General features: G+C 35.7%; 1 protein-coding gene across 2 annotated transcripts; it reads right to left on the minus strand.

Moving 5' to 3' along the window:
* Positions 1 to 12,861: 12,861 nt before the first annotated feature.
* LOC132180380 (6-phosphogluconate dehydrogenase, decarboxylating 2) lies at positions 12,862 to 15,754 on the minus strand. Of its 2 annotated transcripts, none has more exons than XM_059593180.1 (2): positions 15,662 to 15,754; positions 12,862 to 14,646 (listed from the first exon to the last, which is right to left on the minus strand). In XM_059593180.1, the coding sequence occupies exon 2, from the start codon at positions 14,636 to 14,638 to the stop codon at positions 13,175 to 13,177; it is 1,464 nt and encodes a 487-aa protein (XP_059449163.1). In that variant the 5' UTR covers positions 14,639 to 14,646; positions 15,662 to 15,754; the 3' UTR covers positions 12,862 to 13,174. The 2 variants fall into 2 exon arrangements, with proteins under 2 accessions (XP_059449163.1, XP_059449164.1); XM_059593181.1 differs by having other exon boundaries at positions 12,862 to 14,666.
* Positions 15,755 to 17,663: the final 1,909 nt, after the last annotated feature.

Here is a 17,663-nt window from a genome sequence, read left to right on the forward strand (position 1 = left end):
CCATCTCAATGACAATTTACCCCATAAACTATCAATTACGATAATTTACCCCCCAAACTACCAAAACAATGACAATGTGCTCCGAATTTTAATAAAATGATGAAATTACTCTTACTAAAATAAAAATAAAAATACTAAAATTTATTTATTTATTTTTTAATTTTAAGGGTATTTTTGTCTTATTAAAAATTTTATAGGGGTAATTTCGTTATTTTGTTAGCATTGGAGTTATATTGTCATTGTTTTAGTAGTTTGGAAAATAAATTGTTATAATTGATAATTTGGAGAGTAGATTGTCAATGGAACGATAGTTTGAAGGAGTTAATTAAGTGGACTTTACCCATAAAAAACAGGTCTACAAGGCTACGAACTTTTTCCTTCTCTTTTTTGGGTTTATAGCCTTATATATATATATATCTTCCGACAAGATCCAACACCTTCGATTATTTCGCAGTAGCTGTTCATTTTTGTTGTTCCCTCAAGTATCTCGTGGTGTTTTGCTTTTAATTACTTGAAAAATGGAAGAAGGAAAAGAACAAGAACTTGTCAACTTGATGCCTAGTAATATCTGGAAAGGTGGTGATGATCCGTAGAAATGAGTAGTCCATAAAGGAGATAAATCGTTCACCAAATAATTTTAAACTGAAATGGAGTCAACTATAAAACATCCCCACTATATATATATATATATATATATATATATATATATAGTGGGGATGTTAACCCAAAAGTGGAAAATTACGAACCACCCCATAAACTTAAATTCCACAAACATCGATCTGGAAAAATTATAGGGGCACAAGACAACCACAACCACATTAATGCATGATAAATAGTCAGTTGATGATATTGGAAAGAAAACTATCAATTATTTTGAATTATTCAAAAGATACGCAGCATCCAGTTCTAGAAAGTAGAAAGCGATCGCCGATCGAGGTGACGAGAATTGTAGATAAAAAGTTGAAGGGAAACGTGATCGACGACAGAGACAGCTAGTGCAACCATTTTCCCCATTTAATGATTATAGCAGGTAGCTGCTGGACCAACTTAACTGTTTGAATTAAATATTACTCCATTATTTTATTTTGTTTCACTTAAATATTTTATGTGATGATCACCTTGATTATTGAGGAATAATTTCAGCCCACGTGTGATGAATTATGATTCTCTTCATTTTATTTGAACTAGATAATATTCAGTTAATTATAATAGAAAGGTATTTTTGTTCCATAAAAAAAAAAAAAAAGACAAAAATACCCTTACACTATAATTATCTTGTTTCACGTGTGATGAGAAGTATTACAATATTAATTAAATTATTAAATTTATTATTTTTTTTCTATTTAAATTTTTCGGACAATAGGTGATTCAATACAAAGCTCTATCAACCAATACAGAAGAGAAGAAAGAAATTTGATAATACCACATACTAGAGCCTAATGAGGCATGATATCCCGTGGGCCCATAAAGATCTATCCACCTTCAAGATGAACTGAGCGCTTGACAGCATAAGCCCTCGAGATGGGTTGCTGACCAAAGAATCCCCATCTGCTAGATAGCCCCTCGAGAGGTTCATCGGCCAACATACCTCCAACCGACAGTTTATTGTACCAACAGTTTAATGCCGTATGTGAAAATAAAGAAAACACTTGTATACAAGAAAAAATAATAAAATAAATGATAAATCCTAAACCCTATGTAGCACCTCTCACTAAAATAAATTTGGTTTTTAATGACGACAAAAAAGTCGTCCTAAATGGGTTTTAGCGATTACAGCCGACAGGTTCTCATGACTCTAGCCATTGTTGTTGCTTCGTGATGAAAGGCTATTCGCTACGACTTTTATGTCTTTGGTGATATTTTCTTATCTTGGAGGACCTTTTAGTGTTGTGAATAACAGGTACGTTTTGATTTTTATGTAACACCAGAACACTTTTTCAAATAAAAAGAAAAAAAGCACTTCCCAAAAAATATTAACGAATGGAATTTTCTAGCATGAAACACTCCCCAATCTTCATAACCATTTGGCCCGATGGAAGCAGAACCCAAAATAGTGCACAAATCATAACCAAACAAGCAAGATTTCACGCTTCATCATTGATTATAGAACACTTTTCAAACCGCCATTAACCTGGTCACTTTGATATCATGAAGTATATATAAAGCATCTGTAAAGCAAGAAAAAGAATCTTCCTCCGAAACCAAAACCTATTATATATAATAAAAAAACTGAGTCTCCTGGCCCATTAAATCTTAAGTTCATGACAGGGAGGAACGTCCCCCCAAAGGTCCATCCTTAATTATCTAGGAAATATCAGCAGCCTCCCATTGCACGGTTGCACCCGCACTCTTATGGAAGCCCTGTAGGCTGTAGCAGTACTACTCTTGTATAAGGAGCTGTTTGGCACTAAAAAGCCTTGTAGTACTACTCTGTATAAGGAACTGTTTGGCGTTGATTAATACTCCCATCAAATAGTACTGAAGATAACGTTACCAAAAGAAAGCAAGATTTGCTTAGATTTAATCACATATAAAATAAGGCACTTTGGAAAGTTCAATTCAACAACTGACTGTGTCAGTGTCGACATCATGAAGTAATAGGCATCCGCAAGAGAACAACAAAGAATCTTCCTCTCATACCAAAGGGTCATTATGGTAATTAAATACACCCTAGCTAATTAAAAGCCCTAGCTAGCGACAATCAAATCAAACGTTTTTTGGTTTCTATTGATGCCCTAATAGAATTGAGTTAGGCTAGAGTTCACTCGGACTTAAGCGTCATTATGATAACTAATATACTCATTATGATAATCAAATTTCTCTGCGGTTCTCACCGTTTAAATTCTTCAAGTGTGGCTCTTAACAGGTAGGTGTTACTATGATCACATAACGCTTGCCTTTTTAACATTTTTTTTTTCTTTTTTTATAAAAAAAACCAACCTCATTCTATTGCACAACCACTCTTTTTGGAAGCCAAGTTAATTCTCACAAAGTCATGACCTTTAATTAACTTCAGTTAATAGGTATCTGTAAAAGCACAACAAAGAATGTTCCCTCTCAAAACCATGGGCACCATGGTAATTATCCACACCCCATTCAAAGCCCAAACTCTATATAACCATGAACCACCAACCTCATCAATATTCCACTGCACTAACACCTTTACACTTGCACCAAAAAGGGTTGAAGAGAAGCAATAGAGAGAACATGAGGCCGACAACCACATCAGCACCGGTCACCGGAACCCAGCTATGGAAGTCTCCGGTACCGTACCTCTTCGGTGGCTTAGCTGCAATGCTAGTACTCATTGGCGTGGCATTGGTTATCTTAGCATGCTTACACCGAAAACGCTCTTCCACCTCACCAACTGATCACAGTGAAGATGATCAGAAGTCTCCACTGCCGGCCGTTGATCATGCAGAGCCAAAGATTGTTGTCATAATGCCCGGAGATGACAAGCCCACGTACATAGCAACACCCTTCACTTCTTCTCCAACTTGCACTACCGAGCTGGTGTAACTACTTAATTCCATAAGGATTTTGTTCCTGTTAGATAGAAAATATTAGGGCTTCGTAATTTTTCCTTTGTTTTTCTTTCCTTAAGGTTGTTGAATTAGCTGTTTTTGTTTTTGTTTTTGTTTTTTTTTTTTGGGAGCTTTCTATCGTATTCCTATTCTTGTCCGTTTTAGTAATGGCAGGAATATTATGTAAATGAGTGAGTAATATTAACTTTATCTTGAAAGAATAAACAGTCATAGCTTTGCCAACACCAGGCTTTTTCCCTTTTTTCAAAAGTTGCTTCTTTTCTGTTCTACTGAAATACATGGAGGAAGTGCAATGTTGGGTTTTTTTTTTTTTTACTTCATTTGTTAAAGCTCCCATGATTCTCTTCCATATGAAAAAAAAGAAAAAGAAGTGTTGAAAATTTGTTTAAAAATATATATATATATATTGCTAATTAATTAAGTCTAATGAAGTGATTTATTTATTCTTGGAAACGGACAATCATGTACATGGACGGAAAAGGGAGGAATATTAAAGTACAGGAATCGTCAATCTTAGCATTTTCCAAATCTGAAACCCAAGGGAAAGAGGTTTGGATGTGCCAGTGAGAGGCGCTGGTTGATGATTCTCAGCCATCCACCAATCGGTCCCAGAGCAAAAATACTGATTGGACGATAGCTAATTAAGGCAGCTAGTTAGGCATGTGAGCACCATTTTCTTTTTTTTTATTATTATTTCTGAATTGGCCCTTCTTTTCTCTGGGGGCAAAGCTGCTTCATTGGCTCCCTATATATGCATTTGTTTTTCCCACTAAAAAGTTGCCTTTTGTTGTTCGATCATTTATATATGTTAGTGGACGCGGCGGCTTGGAAACGTAAAATAGGCTAACCATGGTCGAGTTGATCCATGGATCGGAAGAATGTTCTCCTCTTTATTATTATTATTATTTTTTTGAAGGTGTAGAAAAAAGTCATTGGCACTGTGAGTAATGGGAGACACTAGTGGCGATAATTTTGGACTAGCTGTTGCACGAACTCCCTTGTGTAGAGATATATCCTCCGGATATTCCAGCCTGAACACTGTGGGGAGGGCAACGTACTCTATAATGGTCAAAAGCTAGCTAGCTAGGTCTCAATAAATTCTCTCACCAGCTATTTACATTCATTATTTTATTACATATTATTTCTCAATGATTTCTTTTGTTCTTTATTGAGAGGAGAGGAGAGAGAATGTTAAAGATAGAGTCTAGAACATATACATAAGAACTGATTTTTGGGAGCTTAACTGGTGATCCTTGTTTAGTCTTGTATCATTTTAGGGTTTGTTAATCTACAAAATAAACACGTCAGGTTTAAGGTTCGACATCTCTTGAGTGAAAATAATTCTTTGAAACTATACTCACAAGCAAAAGCTAAAGCTTTATCCGACCCGTATAGAAAGGCACTTTGCACAATATTTTGGAGATCTAGTAGTACGTCGTGGTGAAGCCCCGGATAATTAACATTGTCAAATAATTTTGTATGCATGAAATAATATTAGCAGGGGATCGGAGGCCTTTATAACTTATTGATCAATTTCTCTAATAAATGAAATAACCCACAATTTAGGAAGAGGCCCAGCCCATTTGTGAAATCGCTCTATATAATTCATAGTTCATACGCCGTAAACACTTGTCTGATAAAAAGGACGTATAATAAAATATTAATTATTAAACTTATTATTGGAAATAAGTAATAACTTATCTTGAACATTTATCTTTTTATTATATCACTTATTCAAATTAAATATTTTGTATAATTAAAATTATTATTCTTGTTGATGCACGTTTTCCCTCAATAATTTTCAATTGGTGTGATTTTTACGTTCTTCGAAATGTTTATGAATACCAATATTCAGGCTCTTACAAAATAATTAGAGCGTCAAAAGAGTCTACAGGGGAAGGCCCCATAGACCCTCCGATGCTTAAGTTAACAGTCGTATATAGGATTAAAATGTAGTCGGAACTAACAATGTATTAAGAAAAATGATTCATCCTTTTTACCGATGTCTTGAGTTCTCTTTTATAAAGTTTTATTTATGTAACTACTTTATTGATCTTCTCCCTTCAAATGAGATAATATGAGGTAGTTAAGATAATGTAGGACCTTATGCAATAATTATGGGTTGTTGAGAGATAACGAAACTTATAGTAGATTTTATCCCCGACAATTCTATCCTCTTAAATTAATTAGTAGCTAACTTATCAATCAAATTAACATTCTTAATCATTTTAACAATTATGAATTACGTGTCAATTCTTCTATTGCTAATGATGCAAATGGGAACTTTTAATTAGACATACAATAAACCTTAAAAATTTTAGTTGGCTGTTGGCACATGAAAACTTATGTACGTTGTCAAGTTCGGGTTACCCGAATGTGTCATACTGTTTGTCATGTGCCCCATGCCACGCGTCAGGCATGGACTGGATCGATGTGTGCCAGGGATAGGTGTCACACGCACGTGGCTCTACACTGGAGGTAAATGCCATTGCCGGCCAGTTGTTTCGCATATGGAGCTGGGGCCAAAGCACAGTCGTTTGGAAGGACACTCTGGAACCAAAACGCTCAACGACGTCGCTAGCTGTTGTTTAATTAATGGGTAGTTATGAGTAGTGGGCACTGGGTAGTTGTCTTTGGCCCATTTATATTAGGCAGGTAAAAAAAAAAACACAGGAAACCGTCCTTGTTGGCTACTATAGTCTATATGGACCAAAGTACTTGAGTTTATTCCTATATTATTAGGAAACTTCACTTAATATATTTTTGTAATTATCCTCTTAAAGTTTTTAAAAAATTCTTAATTTAGTGTATTTAACTCTCATTTTTTTGTAATGTTCCATCTGTTAGGATTTTTTGTTAAATATTTTTAAATACTCCTTATATTTTAAAAAATGATAATAAATTCTGAAACACTAGCCCACGGTCTAAAAAAGTGCTAAGAAGCCAAACAAATGAACCTAAAAAATTTTTTAAACTGATGTGACAGACAAAGAAGAGAGAATTTTATTTTTTTAATTTAAAAACCCTTACTACATCAATTTGAAAATTTTTATGAGTTCATTTATTTGATTTTCTAGCATTTCGAAGGCCCACTTATGAAAATGGTTACTTGATGCTTAAGTGAAGCCGCCACAAAAGTTATCATATTCAAAGTGAAAACCACCATGTATAGAGTAGGCTGCCGTGTACTTCAACACATAAGTATAATGAATTGTTATAATTTTGGTAGGAGCCCATTTTAGTATGTGTACTAGATTAGACAAACTCAGTATAAAATCAATTAATTAAGGCTTAACTTTTCCCTACCTATCATCAGCTCCGAAGCTTTTGGTGTACTGGTTTGCACACATAGCAGAATTTCATCCGAATCTTCTAGTAATAATATATACTATACTATGGTTGTTGTCGACTGTCATAGAAGTGTACGACAGGTTAGCTGCACCAATTTACTTCCCGCTTCCGTTTTCAAGTCAAGATTTACATTGTATATATATATATATATATATATATGGTTTTCGTGGTTAATTAAAATAAGGATTAATATATATTAATCCTAGCTAAGAGTTTCATTCAATTGGGAAGATAATTACTCTTTGACGATTTGGTGATGACACAACACATGCTTAATTTCCATAGTCGCTTTTTGTAATGATTGTCGCGGGTGCAAAAACAATTAATTAAGGGGCCAGGCACATTTTTTATTTTAATTTTTTTTACTGTTGCTCTTTAATTAGTTTTGAAGATCAACTTGCCAAAAACAAAAGTCAATATGACAGTTCATAAAAATTGACATAAATCAATAAGAAACTAATTAACATATGAATATATGTATGCTGAAAACGTAAAATATTACTGCAACAGTAATTAAAACGGCTAAAATAATATTATTTGTTACATGCAAACCCACCGACAACGCCAATCAAATCAAAAGACTCGAAAGATGTAATCTCCAAAAGATACCCTATTTTCTCTATTGTTTGTTTTTAGCAGGTCCAAAAATATAGCCAAAATGATTAGGCGAAGGAATATGAGGAAAGCTCTAGTATGAAATGCTTTACTTAAGCCTAGCCTAAGTGGGAAACAACGCAAACCATGCTGTGGACAGACATGTTTTTTTGTTTGATGATGATTATTGTTTTTTTTTTTTAATTTTATGTTGTATGAGATCGATCACTTGGCCAGGATCGAGTCAAAGATATGTGATGTTTACATCAAAAGGAGATCTAGTGATTTTTCTGTGAAACGCGTGAAACATATATATATATATATATAGCCGTGCACGTCGCGTGCTGTGCACGTCGCGTGCTAAGCACGCCAGGCAGCAACATTTTTTTTTAATATTTTAATAATAAAAAAAAAAAATTTGCTGGCGTGCTATTTATCTTCACCCATATATATATATATATATATATATATATATATGAACAATTGAACAACGAAAAAGACATGCAAGAAGATGAACTTTTCAATGAACTTTAAGAAACTCCTGGCATTTTTGTTGTTCATGTTCTTGCATGTAGTAGTTCAACACACGCAAAAATGAGATTAGAAAAGGGTCTGTCTGTTGAGATATGGGAACCAAATTTGAAACCGGATTCAAAACTAATTAAATTTGGACACGAAAATCATCATCGTTTTCAAACCAACCATATATATATATATATATCAGCAATATGCATCCAGCATCCCTATATATCATATGACTGTGATGCTACTAGCTAGGGCAATGAAGCCAGGTTTCTGGCTTTTTTTTTATTTATTTATTTTTTATTGGGATAACGAGGAGAATCCTGTATATAGGGTCAATCAATTTATAAGTGTCATATCTTGTTAAGTGAACAAATAAATTTGTGTATTTGATCTGTCTATTGTGAAGGGCCTCTCATATTTTTACTCAACATGCCATGAAAAAATACTTCTCTTCAACTTAGCATTCATTCAGAGTGGTTTATGTATATTCTTATGCAAAATGGTTAATCAAAATTTACTTTATCTAATTTAATTTAGCTAATGAGTTTTAAAAGACATGTACCATACATCCGATTATCTATTTTTTTTAAGTTATATCATTTAAATTTGTATTTTTTATAAGGATTGTAGTTGTCTTAAAGATTTTATTTTTCAATTTTTTGGAAAAAAGAAATGCGGAGAGATAAATAATAAGAGAAAGTTTTGGAAAAAGAAATGTGAAAGAAAAATAGTAGAAGAAAATAAAATGATTCTGAATAGTGCTGCTACATGTACAGTTTTTATTTTTTATTTTGACTAATCTAATAAAATATTCATTTTACAATTTTTTTACCTAATCCATTATGAATGCTCTAAAAGGTTATTTGATTTTTTTTTTTTTTTTTTTTTGGGGGGTTTTAAAATTAGCCAAAATAACCTTTTTGACTGGCCAATGGGAGTGCTTTAAGGAGACAAGAAAGCAGCACACAATGAGAGAAGAAAAAGAAAAAAGGGATTTGGTAGCCTCATCTAATCAATAATTTAATATAGAAGATTAGAACACCCAGATCCCAGTTGGTTCCCTGCAAGCTCCTGGGGAAATTAAAAGCTGATCTATGCCAAGGACAAGCACAGTATTAAAACTCTGAAACATAAATGGGAAGCCGATAGGCTCTTCTGCTACTACATTTTTAGGGATATGGGTTTACATACTCTTCACTTGTCCAATCTACTCGATCACTCTTTAGGGCAAAAGTTTTGAAAAAGCACTTCTTAAGATTTTTATTTTTATTTTCTCCCTCATCTCTCATCTTTCTCCTCTTTTTATCCATTTAAATAAAATAATATTTAAATAAAATAGACAGTATAATAAAGAATTTGGAAGGTGAAAAGTAGTAGCTAAAATGAATTTGCACTTTTTTACTAGTTATTTTATCTTGTATTGATGGAAATGCTCTTACCTCTCCGGCATAGTGGCATACCCTTCATCCGAATTATTTGCTATTTCTTCATCTTGTTTCTCTTCTAGTCATTTCTCTCTTCCTTCTCTCTCTTTCCCCTCATCTAAAGATTACAAAAATAAGGGTAAATATCTTAGAAATCCATGAGTCAACACTCAAAAACTAAAAATTCTACAGGTTTTTTTTTTTTTCCTTGAATTTTTACTCTTTGGGTTAATCAAAAATGTAAATAAATTCACACCGTTATATATTTCCCAATTTTTTAACAACGGTCATCCCAAACAAAATGCACCATTTCACCTCATTTTAAAATATTAATTTTTTATTAATTTAATTTTAAAATTTAAATCTAAAAAATAAAAAAATAAAAAAAAAATTGAAAGGGTGGCATGTGGTGGGGCTGCCACCCTTGACTACCTCCAGCCCCTATGGGTGGCTTGCGACCACCCCCAGGGGGTTAGGAGTGGCCTGCGGGCCACCCCAAACCACCTAGGGGTGTGGCCGTTGTGCATTAAAAACCAGTTTTTAATTTTAGATGATAATGACAAAGTAAAAATTATTTTGGAATCCTTTGACAATGTTATTTTAGGATCACTTTTCGACTTTCAGTGGAAAATAAAAGGCATTAATAAAATTAAAACATAAAATACTTAAAATTATTTTTATTTTTGTCACATCTCAAACAAAAAAAAGAAAAAAAGAGCATTATATATCTAAAAAGCATTGTGAAACGAACCCTAATATCTCCAGACATAAACTTTTCTTTTTATTTTTTTGAACAAAAGACAGAAAACCCATCTACCATTTACCCAAAATGGGTAAATTCTAGCTCACCTTATATACTGGTTTTAGGCAGAATCATTGTTCAAAATGTGATGGTACTAGCTGATCATCATCTCTCCCTCTAGCTTTCTCTCTGGGTATCTTTCTCCTCTATCGTTCCTTATCAACCACGTCAATTATTCCACCTCTTTCTTCTGTCAACAATGGCGTCCTCCAAACACCCTTTGGGTGCAGAAGGAAGCAGCAGCAGTGAGTCAGGCTGGACAACCTACATTGCCTCTCCCGTGGAAGAAGAAGATGTTGAATGCAGTGACGATGATCAAAAGAGTGATGATGATGATAAACGACGCCGCATCAGGAAACAAAACTATGTGAAGAAAAATGACGATGATGACAGCGATGATTCCTTGGCTTCTGATGCTTCATCTGGCTGCTCAAGTCATCGTCATCATCATCTTCATACACATTCTCGCGGTCAAGGTAGCGGCGGCCATGGCACATCTGGTTCTAAGCAAGATAAAAGTAATAACGTGAACAAGTTTTCTTTACGCAAGAATGGAAACAAACAGGAGAAGAAAAGGGTTGAAAATAGTCCAAGAAAAAAATGAAACTTCGGTGTTCCTTCATCAACATGCTGCTATATATTAGTTTTACTGACAACAATGTATGTTACTTAATTTCCAGATCTCCTTCAACAATGGATAATATTCATATTGCTGTGAATTTTTTTGTTTTAGTTTTTTTTCATCAATCATGATCACGAGAGAACACGCACAAATCAGCAGGCAACAGCGGACAATTTTGGTTGGCGTTGGAAATGTTGACCAACAGTAATAATTGTCGCATGAAGAAGATAAAATGGTAAATTTAGCAGCAAAACAGTTCAGATTCCATTCAAGTATCTCATGAAGAAAACACCTTCTTTTTTTTTTTGTTAACAGTAAATGGAATCTGAACTGTTGATTAGCAGGAAAGAATTTACCAAAAGAAACCAAGCTGTGTACGTACGTGTATATATGTTGAGTTTGAAAAAAGGAAAGAAAAATGAACCTAAATAGAGACATAAGTGTGGTTTGTGTTGGGATTAAGGTGAAGAAATTAATATTGGTATCAATCCACAAGAAAATAGTAATTCTGTGTAGAAAAAGTTTGAAATAATGCTGCATTGTGCATCCATGTGTGTGTGTGTGTCTGTTTGTGTGTATGTAGGTATATTAAGCCAGGAACCAACAGTGTGTGTTGTGCTGGAAAGAGGAAAATATAAAGATAGAAAGACAAATGCCAACTATTAGAAGCAGCAAAAGCATTTGGAGTGACAGAACATAATTGGGTAGCTAGCTAGCTGGGTATATAACCAAATCCTGCAAAGAAATGGGTTGCAAGCTAGGGCAACAGCAAGGCAACTACCAAGTCCATGCTGGACATTATAGTTAAATCATTAAAGCTAGCAATACTTGAAAGCAAGACATGACATTCTGCTCCAACATATATATAGCTAAAAAGAAAAAAGCACTGGCCCACGTTTGACGTCAGACGGACAATAAGAGAAGAAGAAACGACTGAACATAAGAGAAAATCATTCAGCTAACCAAAAGGAAAAAATAAAATAAAAAATACCTTGGACATGCTGCTGTAAGAGAAGAATTAGAGGTTTGGATTTAAGGATTTCTTATATTCACTTTAGTTTCAAATTAGTGGTAAGGGGTATAGCCCTGGGGCAAGGCAGAAAGGCTAGCTCGGTCGCATCCCTGAACGAGCCTTTAGGGAGTATGGCATGAGAGGACCGGTCGCACTCCTGTTTGGATAGGGGTGTGACCAAATGCCTCTGGAGCCATTGCCAAGACGAACGATTGCTACCCCATCCATATGGAGGATGTAACCAAGTGTCCTAGGAGCTTACCGAATCGATCGTTTGCACTCCCGTACGTGCAGAAGAGAATGCGACATCAGCATATACAAAGGAAAGAAGAATTTCGCGAATATCACTTCAAGGAACCAAAATCTCTCTCCTATATTGGTAGGGACGCTTATGGTGGTGCTCGATCTACAAAGGTGTGCGCATGCGGAGGACATGGAATGCACAAAAACTACGTTGATAGGGAGTCAACAATTACCAGATGAAGATCAATTTCTCCCCGTTTAACATACATTTTCACAACGAAGATTTCTTTGATCGGGTGAGGCGGATCAGAGTGAAGTATGAGGCTTACAAATTCAAAGGAGGGGCTTCGGCTTTAGTGGGAACAGCTGCAAATTTCGCGAGCTCGGCAAGGAAAAGGGCCCTTCACTTCGTTGTTGAAGATAAATTGCTCCTCAACTACAGTTGTTGCCGCCAGATTTTAAGCAACGGCTATTCCAATGGTACCAGGAGTGTAGGCAAGATAGCATATCAGTTTAGGCCATCACTAGTAATGATCTCATGGAGATGTAGACTGCACATATCCAATATCCAGTGCCTTTCACTGACTTGCTTGGTAGGCAACGGTCTAGCACATGACAACTGAACACCCCCATGGTGGAATATGTGCGATAAATCTTTAGTAACAACGAGGTATCAACAGGTTGTGCAACATAACTAGTTCAGGAGAAAGAAGAAGATGCAGCAACAAAAGAATAGCACCAAATGATGTAAATAAAGATACTCATTATGATATTTCACGTTCAAACATCGAATGTAAACAGAGTATTTTGCCCCGACAGTGAAAGATGTCTTAAACAAGAAAAGGGGGCCATAAATTGGATCATCAGGAAAACATGGAAAGAGCAGCAGGATCTGCCACAACGCAACAAACAACATAAACAAACATAAAAGTGATTAAACAGGACAACAGAGATAAATTTCACCAACTAGAGGTGGTGTCAGCTCTGCTCAGCAGAGTCCCGAGCAGAAATTATTATGAACTTTTTGAGTTCTGACTGAGAAGAAATAACCAAAACTTAAATCTTAGACTGTTTGGCAAGCTTGAACCATTCAGTATGGAAAGCTCCCTCAACATCAGTCCTTTCATATGTATGAGCACCAAAATAGTCTCTTTGAGCTTGGACGAGATTGGCTGGCAATCTTGATCTTCTGTAAGTGTCAAAATATGCGAGACTGGAGGACATACCCGGGGTGCTAATACCCGAGTTGATAGCAAGGCAGACAACTCTTCGCCAGGCAGACTGCCTCTCAATGATTTCCTTTGCAAACTCTGGATCCACAAGAAGGTTTGCAAGATCAGCGTTCCTATCATATGCCTTTTTAATTCTGTCCAGGAAAATAGCTCGGATGATGCAACCCCCCTTCCAAATCCTAGCCAATTCCCCCAACTTCAAGCCCCACCCCTTCTCAGCACTCTTTGCACGGATCAAATTCATCCCCTGTGCATAACTACATATCTTGGATGCATAAAGAGCTTGCCTTACATCATCGATCAACTTCTTCTTGTCCACAGCTTGGTCGGTCAAGATATCACCAAAGCCACCTGATTGGAAGACTTTGGCAGCTTCGACTCTTTCCTCCTTTAACCCACTGAGGAACCTTGCATCCAAGGAAGATGCAATTGTGGGAGCTGCAACCGATAGGTCAGCAGCTTGCTGCACAGTCCATTTACCAGTACCCTTCATGCCAGTTTTGTCCAGAACCTTGTCAACCAAATAACCCTCACCCTTGTCATCCTTAATTCCAAATATGTCTGCGGTAATTTCAATCAGGAAGCTCAGAAGTTCCCCCTTGTTCCATTCTGAAAAAACACTCTGAAGTTCCTCATTTGACAATTTTCCAACAGATTTCAATACATCATAAGCCTCTGCAATCAGCTGCATATCACCATATTCAATACCATTATGAACCATCTTTACAAAATTACCAGACCCACCTTCGCCAATGTAAGTCACACAGGGGCCACTGTCCACTTGAGCTGCCACTTTAAGAAGAATGTCTTCAATGTATTTGTAAGCCTCAACTGACCCTCCAGGCATCAAAGAGGGTCCATGTCGAGCACCCTCCTCACCACCTGAAACACCCATTCCAAGGTAGAGTAAACCCAATTCAGCCATGGCTTTCGCTCTCCTCTCAGTGTTCTCATACCACTCATTACCACCATCAATTATACAATCACCCTTCTCCATGTAAGCAGAGAGGGTCTTTATGGTTTGGTCAACTGGTGCCCCGGCCTTAACAAGCATAATAATGACACGGGGTTTCTGAACCGAGTGCACAAAAGATTCAGCATCATGAAAACCAAATACAGGAAGATCTCCCTCCCTTTTAGCTCGTTCAACAGTCTCATCGACTTTTGAGGTAGTTCGATTGTATACAGAAATGGGAAAGCCTTTCTCAGCAATGTTGAGGGCCAGATTTTGTCCCATGACAGCTAGACCAGCAAGGCCTATTCTTGTAGGCTTGGAGGGTGCAGCCATACTTTTACCTGCCCACCAGTTGGAGTTGCTAGTGAGACAAAAGCCAAAAATTGTGATTGAAAAAGAAAAGTAATCCAAGAACCTTGAAGAAAAATTGTTGGATGCTTTGATGAAAGCTTTAAATTAGCAGTGTTACAGAAGAATAAAACTCGATAAAATCAATCGTAGAAATCTTTTGAATAAAGACCACAAGCCACCATGCTGATAATCATTAAAGCAAGCTCAGCTTCTTCTTTTTTTCTTTTCTTTTTCCTTTGTAATATCAAATTCCGTGTTCTATCGGGATAAAGGAAAACTAATATCTGCTGGGCTCAATATTCAATACTAAAGAAGATGACAACTCCCAAAACTCCTCTAGAAATTCACATGTAAGAATAAAACAAGCCAGCATATTATGAATCCCAAAAGAACAAAGATGATTCATTTGCATAGTCAAATTCCTCTTAGTTAAATACCTGATCTCGAACTAGATTCAACAGAAAGCAAAAGATCAAACTTTTAATTATTTATCATAGATTTCGGCCGACCAAAACTAAATTGACAAGTGGATCCGACAAAATTGACGAGACAAACAACACCCGCAGATCCAAACTCAGTAGTCACGAAAGGATCGGTGATTTAAAATCAAAAGTCGTTAAAAAACAGAGACGGAGAAAAGTATCCATGCAATTATCAAGAATAAAACCATACATTTCTCAAAAACTAATCGATCAAACCAAAGAGAACACACAAATCCAACAAACCTATAACTTTTCACTGTATACTATACGCTATATTCGTACCAGATTCACCAGCAAGATCTTGCCCAAACACATAAATCCAATACACAATTGACACAAATGTACAAACATGCAGCAGCAAACCAATCAACAACACGCAAAAATGTAAACCCATATCAGCAAATTTAATCCAAATCACAGAAACAGAAAACCTATTTTTTCCTAACAACTACTCAGAAAACAGAGCATCAAATTATACCAAACAAAAGTTTAATAAGAACCCAGAAGGCCAAATGATCCAAACCTGAAGCTTTTCTTCTCTGGCTGACGAAACTGAATTGAAATTCGGAGAAAATAGGCAAAAACGAAGGAAATCAACGATCTGGATATCCCAGATACCAGATCTGGATATCTCAGATACCAGTATAAATAGGTAGTACACAACCAACTACCACCAATTTGGACCGCCAATAATAGTGCGTCTTCCCCCAAGCGGGTCAAAATTGTCCACTTCTTGGTAGGTGGGGAAAGAGTAATTCTATATAACTTTTGTTTTTCTTTTATCATTTTAAAGATAACACAGCTTTTAAAATTATTATTAAGTTTAAAATTAATTATAATTAAATTTTAATCTCACAATAATTTTAAAAGTCATGTTATATCTCACCTTCGCTGATTTGGCAAAATCAAGTTCCTAGAGCATCCCCAGTTTTTTATTTTACTTTTTCATTTTTTTTTTCTTTTCACCAACTGAACCATTAAATTTTCTTTGTCAACTTAATTGAATTTGGATTTGTTCGGTCAAGATAGGTGTAACTTACTTTGAAAAATTGTTAATGTTATGATTATGGGATAACTTTTATACACATGCTACTTTTGTGCGCACGATAAGAATAGGCCACTTACAATTATTGCACCATTACAAATAGGCACTAAAACACCATATTATATAAGTTTTTCTATTTTTTATTTTATTTTTTTAAGAAATTGCAAGAGCCACCACCCATATGGGGTGGCCGACGAGCCACCCTAAAGGGGTTGAGTTGGCCCGCCCTGGCCACCCAGGCAAATTTAGGGTGGCCGGCGAGCCACCCCATGGGTGGGGGTGGTTGCGCGAGCCAACCTAGCCCATGGGGTGGCTCGTTGGCCACCACCCTAGATGGCCTGGCTCGTTGGCCACCCCAGAGGGATTGGGGGTGGCGGGGAGCCACCCTCAACCCTCTTGCAATTTCTTAAAAGATAAAAAAAAATGGAGAAACTTATATAATCTAGTGTTTTGGTGCCTATTTGAAATGGTGCAATAATCCTTCTTATTGTTGGGCACAAAAGGAGCTGGTTTACACCAGCTGCTTATAAAAGTAATCCTCTATAATTATTATTAAACTCATTTATGAGTGACTTCATAATTGTGTAATTATTTCCTACTTCATTTACTCAATAAATTTTAGTAATAGTGCATGTGACAACCATGGAAAACATCCTAGTATGATAAAGACGCATGTAGTTATATTTAAATACACGTAAATTTGCTTATTCAATTATAAAAGATAAATACAAGTTTTGCTATAATTTTGAACGTTAATTTGTTTATTATCTTTATCAAGATTTGTATCTATTCTAATGATGCAATTAATCGGATGCCTGGCTGCATTTCCAAGTCAACTATTTGACTTTTTAAGTTGTTGAGACGGAATTGGAGACAAATCTTTTTTCAAATTATAGTCCATGCAGCCAAATACGTCATCTAGCTGTCGTGCCCTCCATTCTAGAAAATTCTTCACGGGAAAAATATATATATTTAGACCATATTTGAAATTACGTTTGAGAAATAAAGTTTTTAAATCAAAAAGTATTTTTGAGCAAAATCATCATTATATGATAATAATGAAAGAAAATAAGAAGATTGCATAAATTTCGTTAAGAGTGTTGATCGCATGGGAGAATCTTTTGAAAATTTTGTGTCATTAAAATCTTGGATCACTACATCTATTTATTGATGCAGTGGTACCTAGCTAATCCCAAGACAATCAAGAGTCCTAGTTATCTTATGTTGGTCTCTCGGAGGTTATGTTATCCTATGTTCGTAGGTTATCTTATCTTATGTCATCTATATATATATATATATAGTAGGTTATCGATCTCAATAAGAGGTTATCTCAACATGCTTACAACTACCATGTGGTGATCATGTTTATCAACAAAGAAGGATTATTATTGTGTTGCGAGTTGTTATTAGGAGTCTAGATCTCTAAGGGACCTTGAAATAACAAAGTTATTGTTGAGGTGCAACAATGCAATTCTGCTCA

This window comes from Corylus avellana, chromosome ca5 (assembly GCF_901000735.1).
Source record: "Corylus avellana chromosome ca5, CavTom2PMs-1.0".
Taxonomy (NCBI): Eukaryota; Viridiplantae; Streptophyta; class Magnoliopsida; order Fagales; family Betulaceae; genus Corylus; species Corylus avellana.